This window comes from Patella vulgata, chromosome 3, assembly GCF_932274485.2.
Source record: "Patella vulgata chromosome 3, xgPatVulg1.2, whole genome shotgun sequence".
NCBI classification, from domain to species: Eukaryota; Metazoa; Mollusca; class Gastropoda; family Patellidae; genus Patella; species Patella vulgata.
Window position 1 is genome coordinate 62,904,492 of NC_065881.2, and position 13,181 is coordinate 62,917,672.

At 35.0% G+C, this 13,181-nt stretch overlaps 1 protein-coding gene across 2 annotated transcripts in view; it reads left to right on the plus strand.

The window, feature by feature from the left end:
- The window catches only part of LOC126814488 (uncharacterized), a 57,885-nt gene that overhangs the window by 37,487 nt on the left and 7,217 nt on the right, over positions 1-13,181 (plus strand). Inside the window, exons 3-4 of one of the 2 annotated variants that reach the window (XM_050539653.2) lie at positions 785-2,437; positions 13,113-13,143. In XM_050539653.2, the coding sequence (XP_050395610.1) occupies positions 808-2,437; positions 13,113-13,141 (1,659 nt within the window). In that variant the 5' untranslated portion in view covers positions 785-807 and the 3' untranslated portion in view covers positions 13,142-13,143. The remainder of the gene's footprint in view (positions 1-784; positions 2,438-13,112; positions 13,144-13,181) is intronic. The other variant, XM_050539651.2, reaches the window with a different exon arrangement.

The window sequence follows — 13,181 nt, forward strand, 5'->3', positions numbered from 1 at the left end:
TAGCCTGTGGGTCATTTATTGTTAAGTATATGACTGGTTCAATTGAAATTTTGTTAGAGAAACACATTCAGTAAAAGACAAGTTTAATTTTGTAAAATAATACCTCCCATTATTTAATTAAATATGCATTTTTATGCGCCCACATTTTCATGTGGACGTATTATGCCATCGCCCCCGTCTGTCCATCCATCGACAATTTTTTTTTGGACAGTATACAGGTGACAGTTTTTATCCAATTTTGACAAAACTTGAAATATAGGTCTGTCTCACAAAGATCTCTGTTTCTTTTCATCTGATTTTGATGAAACTTGAAATGCATGTTTATAACCCAAAGATCTTGGTTCCTCTCGATATTTAACCATTTCTAACCATAATTTTCTGGATTATGGCCCCTGATTATACGAAAAAATTGCTTTTGTTTTTAGTTTGTTCTCTATCCATCTCTTGCAAAATGTGGGCGTACATTTCCTGGCATCCGCTAGTTTACATTTAAATTTAGCATCAACATGGGTCGGTGAAAATAATTATTTATCGTACATGATTTTGTGCCATTATTATGATCCATTATAGACACTTAAAGCTAGACTTAATGGGTGATTCAAAAAGTCTACTGAAGAATGAGTATGGTGTTTTGCCAGTTCATCCCAAATAGGACCAGCTGCCTAAACTTGTAGGTTTTCCCAGGTCCAAAAATGTGCATTTATACTGTTTCCTATGTAAGCACTTTTTTGCTTGAAGATAATCACTTTTTATCATTTAAAAAAATTTCATTTTCTGTTTTCAGATTCCAAATTATTGAGTTGAATCATGGATGAAAAGTTTGTTGACAGAACAGAGGTTACCCTGAAAACACCAAAAAAACAACACCTTACAAAAACACAGATCTGTTCAAAGTTAACAGTAGATGTTACCAATGGTCATACATCATCTAATAATACATCTCCCATCTCACCTTGTCTAGCATCATCTATGTTAACAGATGAAGATATGGAGCAAGCTGTCTTCAGTACAACCTCAATAGATAAAGAAAACAAAGTATCAACCGACACGAATCTCAAACTGAAAGCCAAGGATCATGCTTTCACAAATATCTCTTCATCTGTCGAAGAAGATCCAAGTCTCAATACTGTTCCTGTGGCTTTGTCTTCCCCTAAAAAGGATGAAGAAGTTCGCTCCTATTATACTCCTGGCTTTGCTATTAGGGCTTGGGCATTTGAAGATATAAAACACAAGAGTGATGAACCTGAATCTAGTAAAATTACACATGTAGAAAGTAAAGAACGTAAGACAAGTGTTACATCAACACTAACTGTTAACAAAAACAAAGATTTTGATCTGGAAAAGCAAGAAAAGCAAAAGACAGAACTTTCTTCTTTAACTTTTAACATTGGTAAATCCCCTAAAAAAGAAACAAGTATTGTAGCTGTGACTATGAATAAAACTGTTGAATATGATCTTCAGGATAGATCACCTCAAAAGAAAGAACTGTCACAAGCCACTTTTGCTATTGGAAGGAAGTCTAGTTTTGAAGAGAGGTCAGATACTGTGACCAAGTCATTGCTTGTCAGTACTGAAAGCATTGAATCCTCGTCATCATTTGACTCTGTGTTCACTAAAAATCTTTCAAAAACAGAAGAGTTGAATCAAAGAAATTTACAAAAGACAGATGAAGTAACATACAACTCCAAAAACAATACTTCAAAATTTGTAAGTCAAGAGCATGTTACTTCAACAACATCTATAGCTTCCCAAGATACAAAATTAAATACAGTTGTCACAGATGAATGGGTTATAATATCAGAAGAAGAAAAATTCTTAAAAGCAGAATCTAACACAACCAAAGGAGATATATCTACAATTGTTTCAAAGTCATCTGTGGATTCAGGAACAATATCTTCATCTCCTGTTCAGACCAAAATTGTAGCAATTCCTGTGGAAGTTGAAAGAAAATTCTCTGTTGGACCTGATACTGAAGCAAAGTTGAAAGATTCTGGTGCCCAGCTTAAATCTGAGAAATCATTTACAGATGTTTATTGGGACAACGAGGACTATTTGCTTACTTTATCTGATTGCTGGTTAAGACAACGAGATTCAGATTGGCAGATGAAAATTCCTGTACATTCTGATCCAATTTTTGATGTGAATACAAAATACCAAGAATTGACAAAGGAAAAGGATATTATCAATTTTATTGCTAATAAATTAACACTCAATTTGGGTAAGAAGTCTAATTTAAGTTATTTACTCGAGAAAGCTAATCTTGTTGATTTTGCAACTATAAACACAGTGAGAAAGTCATACATCTTAGATGGGTGTCAGGTGGATCTGGATAGCACCAACCATGGGTTCCAAGTTGGAGAAATAGAAGTAGTGGCACTTTCATCATCTGAAATACCATCAGCACTTAGAACAATCGATAAAGTTGCTAAAAAATTGGGTATGTTAAGATGTTTTCTCCTATATTAGATAATCAATATATGTATGATAAATAGAGACCACAAATATTATGTCCATTAAGTACTCATCTAAATACAGTCTAGATAATAATTATCAGCATATTTCTAGAAATATGACGAAATCTTACAACAATCTTTGGTTATATTACCAGAAATCCTTAACCTGTTCTCTTTAATGACTATAAATTTGATTCGTCTGAAGATTCATAGAAAGGATAATTCTGATTGTGCATTTAGATGAAATGTCGGCATATTTTTTTTTGTATGTGAAATGAGAAAAGAGATTCAATCCATCATAATTACTCGATCTATTCAAACAAGCTTGAGCTCAAGTCTGCATTTCTGGATGGATTTTATTCGACCAAATTTGATTATGCAAATGTAAATGTGAATTACCATGGAGAAGATGGGATGGCTGTATTTGTGGTCTGATGAATGATAAAAACTAACCTTAGTCAAGCCGAACAATTAATGACGCATGATCTGTGCACCATTTAGATACGTGGAAATGCAATGTTGGCAATGGTATTTGCCCTGCTTCGATGTGGGCCAGACTTAATTACTTTTAGCATATGCGATATTGACACAACGTTGCTTAATGATGTATATAGAAAATATTAACTACAAATCGTTATTGAACAGGTTGACATTTTAACCATATGGGTTATAGGATATCAAACTAAGAATTTGAACAAAATATATTTCTTGTTCAACTTATCACAAAGTACTTCAAGCATTGAACAGTTTAACATTCAATTGACACAAATTATGGACCAACACATGGTGCAATTTTATTTCAATAATTGCAAGGGCGTAGAGTCTTTACATTTGGCGAAATTCAGAGGACCATGTTCGACCACTTGACCTCAACCCCCTAACACCCCCCGCATTGTGTCAAACGATATTGAGGGAGGGATATTGAAATGGGCACCATCCTTCTCTCTGTCCAAGTTTTGTTTCTGGAGCATAAACTGTTCAAGATATCAGTATGAAACTCCATACACATATCAATACCTTGTTTTGCGAAACAAACACACCTCGTGCTAGAATCTGTCTACACCTTAAAACTGTCACTGTCAAACTTGTGAAGATTTCATAAGACTTCTGTTTATGAAACGGGTACCCTAATCTAGACCTCCCTTGACCTCAGATTTTACCCAATAGATATTTGTCTCCCGCCTTTCGACGAAATGAGGGGACTATTAAATTGGGTTTGTCTGTCGGTCTGTCTGTCCGTCACACTTTTTGGGACACAATAACTCTCCTTCTAATTGAGCTAGAATGTTCAAACTTGGTATAGGTGAATGCCTTGATGGAGTTCGAAGATGAGCATTTTCTGATTAGGGTAAGCAGAGATAAGCAATTTGATTGGTTGATGCTTTGGGACACAATAACTTTAGTTCTAATTAAGTGAAAGTGATGAAATTTGGTGTATAGTTTTATTACATCAATACCTTGACTAAGTTCGATAATGAACATTTTCTGCTCAGGGTAAGCAGAGCGATAAGCAATTTGATTGACCAAGACTTTGGAACATAATAACTCTCCTTCTAATTGAGGTGTTCGATCCCTGCATTGGCCGAGAAAGTTCATCCTGATTTTCCGACGTGGTTTCCCCTTGTCAGTGGTGCAGAACGGAGGGCCTGACAAGGACAGCTGTCTAGTCCTTCGGATGATATGAAAAACCAAGGTCTCGTGTATACATTAGAATGCACGTAAAAGATCCCTTGGCAGTTGGAATTCGATATAAGAGTAGGTGATAGTGCCGCTGCCCGGGCAAAATTTCCCTCATAGTACACTGTATGGCGTATGCCCGTCTTCACTAGCCCAGTATAGGAGCAGAACAGTATGACGTTAAACCCCATTTCATTTCATTTCATTTCTAATTGAGGTAGAATGTTCAAACTTGGTGTAGGCGTTTATTGGGTGAATGCCTTGATCTAGTTTGATGATGAACATTGTCTGCTTGCAGTAGCAGAGATAAGCAATTTAATTGGTTGATGCTTTGGGACACAATAACTTTAGTTCTAATTAAGTGAGAGTGATGAGACTTAGTGTATAGTTTCATTACGTCAATACCTTGACTAAGTTCGATAATGAACATTTTCTGCTCAGGGCAAGCAGAGTGATAAGCAATTTGATTGGTCGAGACTTTGGAACAGAATAAATCTCATTCTAATTGAGCTAGAATGTTCACACTTGGCATAGGTGTTTATTAGGTGAATGTCTTGATGGAGTTCGAAGATGAGAATTTTCTGCTTACAGTAAGCAGAGATAAGCAATTTAATTAGTTGATGCTTTGGGACACAATAACTTTAGTTCTAATTAAGTGAGAGTGAGGACACTTGGTGTATAGTTTTATCACATCAATACCTTAACTAAGTTCGATAATGAGCGCTTTCTGCTCAGGGTAACACAATAACTCTTCTTCTAATAGAGGTAGAATGTTCAAACTCGGTGTAGGCATTTACTAGGTGAAGGCCTTAATCTAGTTTGATGATAAACATTGTCTGCTTACGGTAAGCAGAGATAAGCAATCTGATTGGTTGATGCTTTGGGGCACGATAACTTTGGTTATAATTAATTGAGAGTGATGAAACTCCAAGAATAGATTCATTACATCATTACCTTGACTATGTTCGATGATGAGAATTTTCTGCTTAAGCTAAGGAGCAATAAGCAATTTGATTGGTCAAGACTTTCGAACATTACAATTGAGGTAGAATGTTTAAACTTGATGTAGATGTTCATTAGGTGAATGTCTTGATTGAGTTAAATGATTAACATTTCAAGCTAAAGCTAAGCAGAGCCAAACTATTTCATTGGTCGATGCTTTAGGACAAGATAACTTTGATTCTATCTGATAGAGAGTGATGAAACTTGGTGTATAGTTGATAATTATTTTGATTGCTTGATACTTTTAAAAAAAAAAAATTTGCGATAAATTAATATGTGTCATCTATTTATTTTGGGATTTTGGCAGGGGACATCAGTCTCACTGTTGGCTTGTAATTCTTAAAAATGCCAAAATACAACAATTACATTAATTCTTTTTTCACTGAAAACATTATTTCCTTTCAAAATTTCTTCAATAATATTTTTATACACCCACATTTTCATGTGGACATATTTTGTCGTCACCCCTGTCCATCTGTCCGGCCGGCCACAATTAGTTTGTGGACACTCTACAGGTCACAATTTTTATACACCCACATTTTCGTGTGGACGTATATTGTCGTCGCCCATGTCCGTCCATCTGTCCACAATTATCATGGGTTATGGCCCCTGATTGTACGAAAGATCGCGTTTTTAGGTTGTGGACCCTATAGAGGTCACAATTTTTATCCGATTTTGTTGAAACTTGAAATGTAAGTTTATAACTTCCTGAATTATGGCCCCCTGATTGTACGAAAAATCACGTTTTTAACTTGTGGTCACTCAATAGGTCACAATTTTTATCCAATTTAAAAAAAATGTTTTAGTATATCACCGTTGCACCCTAATGATGCTGGAGTTCGAATTTCGTGATCAAATTTCGGATCAAAACTGTCGGACAAAATGGCTGCTCGTTGTACGCAAATAGTGTAAAATATGGTATATCACGGTCGTGGACCCTCTAGAGGTTACAATTTTCATCCGATGTTGATGAAACTTGGAATGCATTTTTATATCCCCCAAGTTCGTGGTTTCTGTCGATATTCGCGCATATTGGATCTTAACTTTCTGAATTATGGCCCCTGATTGTACGAAAAATCACACTTTTAGCTTTTGGTTCCTCTAGAGGTCACAATTTTTAGCCGATTTAAAAAAACGTTTTAGTATATCACCGTTGCACCCTAATGATACTGGAGTATGAATTTCGTGAAAATTGGACCAAAACTACCGGACAAAATGGCCACCCGTTGTACGCAAATAGTGTAAAATATGGTATATCAAGGTTGTGGGTCCTCTAGAGGACACCATTTTCATCCGATTTTGATGAAACTTGGAATGCGTGTTTATATCCCAAAGATCTTGGTTCTTTTTGATATCCGCGCATATCGGATCATAACTTCCTGAATTATGGCCCCTGATTGTACGAAAAATCACGCTTTTAGCTTGTGGTTCCACTAAAGGTTGCAATTTTTATACGCCCACATTGAAATGTGGTCGTATATTGTTGTCGCCCCCGTCCGTCTGTCTGTCGGTCCGGCGTCCACAATTGCTTGTGGACGCTCTATAGGCTAAAGTTAATATCCGATTGACTTTAAATTTATACACAGTGTTTAGGGCCATGAGACGAAGAAGCCTGATTACTGTCGGAGTTATGGCCCTTGGTCACTTCAAAAAATCTTGTGGACGCTCTAGAGGTCAAAGTTAATATTCGATTAACTTTAAATTTATACACAGTGTTTAAGGTCATGAGACAAAGAAGCCTATTGATTTTCAACGATTTTCGATAATTACTGTCAGAGTTATGGCCCTTGATCACTTTGAAAAATCTTGTTGACTCTCTAGAGGCTAAAGTTAATATCCGATTGACTGTAAATGTATACACAGTGTTTAAGGTCATGAGACGAAGAACCCTATTGATTTTCAGCGATTTCCGATAATTACTGCCAGAGTTATGGCCCTTGATCACTTTGAAAAATCTTGTGGACGCTCTAGAGACTAAAGTTAATATCCGATTGGCTTGAAATTGATACACAGTGTTTAAGGTCATGAGACGAAGAAGCCTATTGATTTCCAGCGATTTCTGATAATTTTTGCCAGAGTTATGGCCCTTGATCACTTTGAAAATTCTTGTGGACGCTCAAGAGGCTAAAGTTAATATCCGATTGACTTTAAATTTATATACAGTGTTGAAGACCATGAGACGAAGAAGCCTAGTGATTTTCAGCGATTTCCGATAATTTTTGCCAGAGTTATGGCCCTTGATCACTTTGAAAAATCTTGTGGACGCTCTAGAGGCTAAAGTTAATATCCGATTGACTTTAAATTTATACACAGTGTTTAAGTTCTTGAGACGAACAAGTATATTGATTTTCAAGTATCTTTATGACTTAAACAGTCATGATGTTAAAAGTTTTGTATACTATACGTTAGCATGGGGCAGAACTTTATAAAAGCCAAACAAATTCTAATGGTTTTCTGTTAATTACTTAATGAGTTGTTACTCTTAATCAGATTTTAATGTATTATAAATGTTTCATTTCCGAAAAAAGTAAAAAAATATGTGACAACTCTTGTTGACTGCCCGGATGATATAGCTGCTGTGGGCGTATGTTTCGTTGCCTGGCAACCTATCTTTATCTGATTTAAAAAAAAACGTTTTAGTATATCACCGTTGCACCCAAATGATGCTGGAGTTCGAATTTTGTGAAAATCGGACCAAAACTGTCGGACAAATGGCCGCCCCTTGTACATAAATTATTATTATTATTATTATTATTACAGCATATTTATAGTGCACCCTTTCATATAACATGTTCAGGGGCACTTTACAAAGTGACAATGTAAATCACACATAAACAACAAGATTATGGGCATGTTAACGATTTTATACAGAGTCAGTTAAAAGCCTGATTAAATAAATGTGTTTTAAGTTGTTTTTTAAAAGAATATAGAGATGTACAACATCTTAAACTAAATGGTAGATTATTCCATAAAACAGGTGCTTGATAACTAAAAGAGCGCTGACCATAAGAGACTAGTTGAACAGTTTTGGGCTTTAAAAGTAGTTTATCTGTGAACACCTGGTATATCAAGGTTGTGGACCTCCTAGAGGTCACATTTTTGATTTGATTTTGATGAAACTTGAAATCCATGTTTATAACCCAAAGATATTGGTTCCCTTCGATATTCGCGCATATCGGAATGTAACTTCCTGAATTATGACCCTTGAATGTACGAAAAATCGCGTTTTGAGCTTGTGGTCTCTATAGAGGTCAAAATTTTTATCTGATTTAAAAAAAAACCATGTGAATATATCACAGTTATGCACTAATGATGGTTGAGTACGAATTTCGGACAAAAACTGACGGACATACATGTAATGGCTGCCCCTTGTGCGCAAATAGTGTAAAAATATTGTATATCAAGGTTGTGGAACCCTTTAGAGGCCACAGTTCTTATCCAATTTGGATGAAACTTTAAACATATGTTTTTATCATAAAGATCTTGGTTCCTCTTGATAATCACACATATCTGAACGTAACTTCCTTTTTCCGATTTTAAAAACTGTTTAGATATATCACCATTCCACCCTAATGAAGGTTGAATTCAAATTTCAGGAAAATCGGAATGAAACTGCCCGACAAAATGGCTGCTCTTTGTATGCAAATTGTGTATAAGTATGCAATACAAAGACCATAACTTTCAGGATTAGCTTGTTCTCAATCCATCTCTTGCAAAATGTGGGCGAATCCTCTCTGGCAGCCGCTGGTTTCTTTAGCAATATTTTTTTCAGATATTAAGTAAGTAGTGGCACAAAAAATCAAGTGGCTCATGAGTATCTGTACTTACAAACTCAGTCATGACACTCTAGTCATAGACCTACGTAGATCAATGACTAAAATATCCAAAATCGGGTCATAAAACTAGATAAAGTAAAGGGAATTTGCTGAAAATTTCAGTCAAATTGATCCACTCTGAACCGAGATTTTAGCGATTGAATTTTCGGCCTAGCCTCGATCATCGTTACTAAAGTCTTTACGATAAAAAACATAGTCTTGATTATCCATTTCATGATTAAATGATGAATGAAAGTTGAGCAGCAAATCTGATCGTAATCCAGTGAATATCGTAGGCTTGCGTTGACATCGAGGGTTGATTATGGTCTAATTAATAATTTAGATAACATTTCAGGCCTAAAGAAAGACCTTCTTTAGTTTCTGTATTAGGTAATAGTTGCTTTGTAGATGAAATTTTCGTCAAAAATAAATTGTATTAGAATAAAACTTCTGATACTGCAGTTAATTATTTAATTCACAATTTAATTGGTATAATGTGCAGGTGTTATCACGGATGGGGTGAATCAGCAATAGCCATAAATCATATTTTAAACAGATTATTAAATTTTACAGCCAAAAACAATTATGATTTATCCGAGTCATGTTTTTTTCTTTCTTTGCTTTGAGCAAGGAGAGAGAAAATATACATGTACTCATAACCAGTAATTGTCCAGTTTGTATTTCAACAATAAATTAACGTTCTCTTATAATCAAATCGGTGGTTGAAAATAAAACTAAAAAACTAAAATTTAGCCAACGATAAGAAAAAATATATTTTCAATCACATTAAAATGAAGCCGATATGATATGAAGTGAAACACAAAATTGTAGTAAACTAAAAAGGTATAAATGCTGAATGTTTGATCATCAAGTTAATGTAGCCTTCTTTTCTTTTATATGCCATTCAGACGTTTTAAGTTAAACTGGTACTGGTGATTATTAAATTAGTTTAAATTTGTCAACTGAACACGAAGGTGGGGTATATAAGCCAGTTTTAAACAAGTAAGAGCATACTGTGGACCAGGAACCGAGCATAACGTCATCGCGGTCAGCTTGGAATTGTGACACCATATAAAAAATGAAATCCGCCAGTCGATGTGCAATTGTACGAACAAATGCCAAATTTTCTGTCGATTGAACTTGAAATGACAGAGCTGTAGGCTTTTTGTGAAGAGCCTCGTGCCGCCGCCCCCCCCCCCCCCCAAACAAAAAAACAAGTAGAAGAACAACAAAGTGGTCCATAAATAGGCCGAACATTAAAAAAAGATTAATTAGTATTATATTTTTGAAGATATCATTTTATATATTTAATATTTAAATGTTGCTTAATTTGACTAATATGACACATTAACTGTTACATATAAATGAAAAAATGGAAGGAAAAAAAACTCCAGCATATTTTTTGTGTTCAACTGTTCATATACCGGGTATGGAAATTATAATTTCACTTATAATTCAATTATTTCTAATAATGACATCAAATTTTTTAAATGATATATCTGTGATGTATTTTCTATGAAATTACACTGTCATTTGTTGAGAATTTAGATCCCAAAAAATATTTCCAATTATTCCTGTGTTGATTAATAGAAAGTTGGAATAGAAGTATACATATATAGATATCCTATTATCTTTTTTTGCAAGTTATTTTAAAAATTTGAATGATGATACTTTATTTTCTCAATTTACACAAAAGGCATGTTTTTTTACCATGCTCCATCAAGAAGACGTAAACTTTTCACCATGGATTAATGACTGTATTCCCTAGATGTTTGACAAAAATTGAAAAGGATCCCTTGACTATTAATCATGTAACAAAATGTCAGAATAGGGTAATACCTTCCAATGTGTTAAATAAATAGAAGTCAGGTTATTGCATTCCATAGATCAAGTCAAAGTAATTACAAAAACTAGCCATAATTCAACTTCATTAAAAAGACATAATTTGTTGGTTACCTAGTTTTTTGTTCTTAGTTTAACTGAATACCATAGCATTCAGATAAGGGCAAAGAATTAGGCCAATTAGATGAATAGACCTGTTTACAATGACAGAATAGTGTTACCTTATCTGGGCTGAATGACAGAAGCTTATTACTATTTCACAAAAAAAGTGTATGTCCTTAAAAGAGATGTTTGTTTTAGTCAAAATTAGCCAAGGCAGGAAAGTATATCAGAATAAACTAGTTTACATGCCCCAAAACATACTAAAAAATAGATTCCCTTTTACAATTAAAAGTGACTAGTAATGTTAAATACCAAACATTTTTGTATGCCCACATGGAAATGTGGTCATATATTGCTGTCAGGCCCTGTCTGTCCGTCATCCAAAAATTTGTGAACACTCTACAGACTACATTTATGATCCGATCCTTTTGAAATTTATATGTGTGGTTTATATTAGTGAGACGAACAATGCTATATATTTTCAACAGCTTCTGTTAATTACTTCTAGAGTTATGGCCCTTGTTTCACTTTGTCGAACCTTGTGAACACTCTAATGACAAAAACTATTATCCGATCAGTATGAAATTTATTTGATAAATTTAAAATAGTGAAGCTAAGAAGCTTCTAGAGCTATGACCCTAATTTCACTTTGTAGAACCTTGTGAATGCTCTAAAGCCTAGCACACTATGCGACAAGTTAAGCGACAAGTTTTGCGACAAATATTGCCGCAAGATAAGTGGAGTGAGCACACTACATGATGACTTTGGCGATCTCAAAACCCCCCAAAAAAACTGTCGCGTGCTTCGTCATATGACACCTTTAAATGCATTTTAGTGATCATCGCATTGAATACATGATGATCAGGCGGTGGTGCCGCCGTCTTAGTACAACACCTGTCGAGTGCTGTGCGTTTATAGTATTCCAAGTAATGATCTCAAATTGGGCGACCCTGGTATGTATAGAAAACAGGCCACTTGATGATGAGTCCAGAAATATTCCAGAGTATCCTAAATATAATTAAGATGGGACAACCAATAAGCCCAGGATAGTGATTGACTGTCACCCTCCGTTTTCTCGCTACAGTTGCTAGGAAAAAGTAACACGATTTTTAGTTACCATTTATGAATCCTAGGACTATAGTGTTATTGAGTATATTGCTATACAAACGGAACAATCCACTGGGCCTACCATGTATACGACAGCTCACACATTTAATAAGTGCCAGAATTGAAAACTTAATTTCAATTAGTTAGGCCTAAATTAGATTACCCGAGTCACTTATATATACAGGTAACAGAAAAAAAAAATTCTGAGAAACCTTGTGTGTAGTTATGTCACATTAGAGCAATAACCAAAAATGATTGGTTTTAATAGGTGAATTTATTTCCTTGATTGTCGCTTAACTTGTTGTCGTGGTGAGCACATTAGACAATTTGTTGCCGATGAAGCGACAACTTGGGCGATCATATTAAACATGTCTGATATTGGCGACCATCGCTGCGATGGTCGAGGCCGATGAAAAATTGCTAGCGACCGAGTGCGCACACTAGGCGAGTTCTGGTTTTTCATCATCGCCGACCAAAATCGGCAGTGTCGTCGCGTAGTGTGCGCCAGGCTTGTCAACACAAGTTATCATCTGATCTGTATGAAATTTATATGCATTATTTAAATTAGTCAAGTGAAGAACGCTATTGAATTTTTTAAATTTCAGTTAATTACTTGTGGCCCTTGTTTCACATTGTAAAAACTTGTAGATGTTATTTCAACAAAAGTTATCATCCGATCTGTATGAAACAATATCACAGTGTCTTGTAAATGCTTCCATTTTCTACAAAAGAACAAATATGTGACAACCCTTGTGGATGATTTAACTGCTGTGGGCATATTTTTTATTGCGTGGCAACCTATCTTTTCTTTTGGTGCTTTGCTTCACGCTTTAACACTTGCTACAGGTAAATATTGATTAGCCATGCTTCCTGAAATTTTTTTTAGTAGTTCTCAACAGGCACTGCAGGGAGCAGTAGTTTGGGCGGTCCAAGTGTGAAACATTTAAATGATGACATTTGAACTTGCCAATGATGGTTTTAATGGAAATAAAAAATTGCATACCTATAATATAAGATGCACACTAGTTCAGTCTTTCAGCTGCACAGTTTTGGCTAGGCATATTTAACTAATATGAGTAATTGTATTTAGTAAACTTATTATTTATTTTCCCAGGTTTGTCTCCATTACAACTAGTGTTATAGAGGTAAAAATATGTGTAAATAGTTTATTTGTATATTTTAA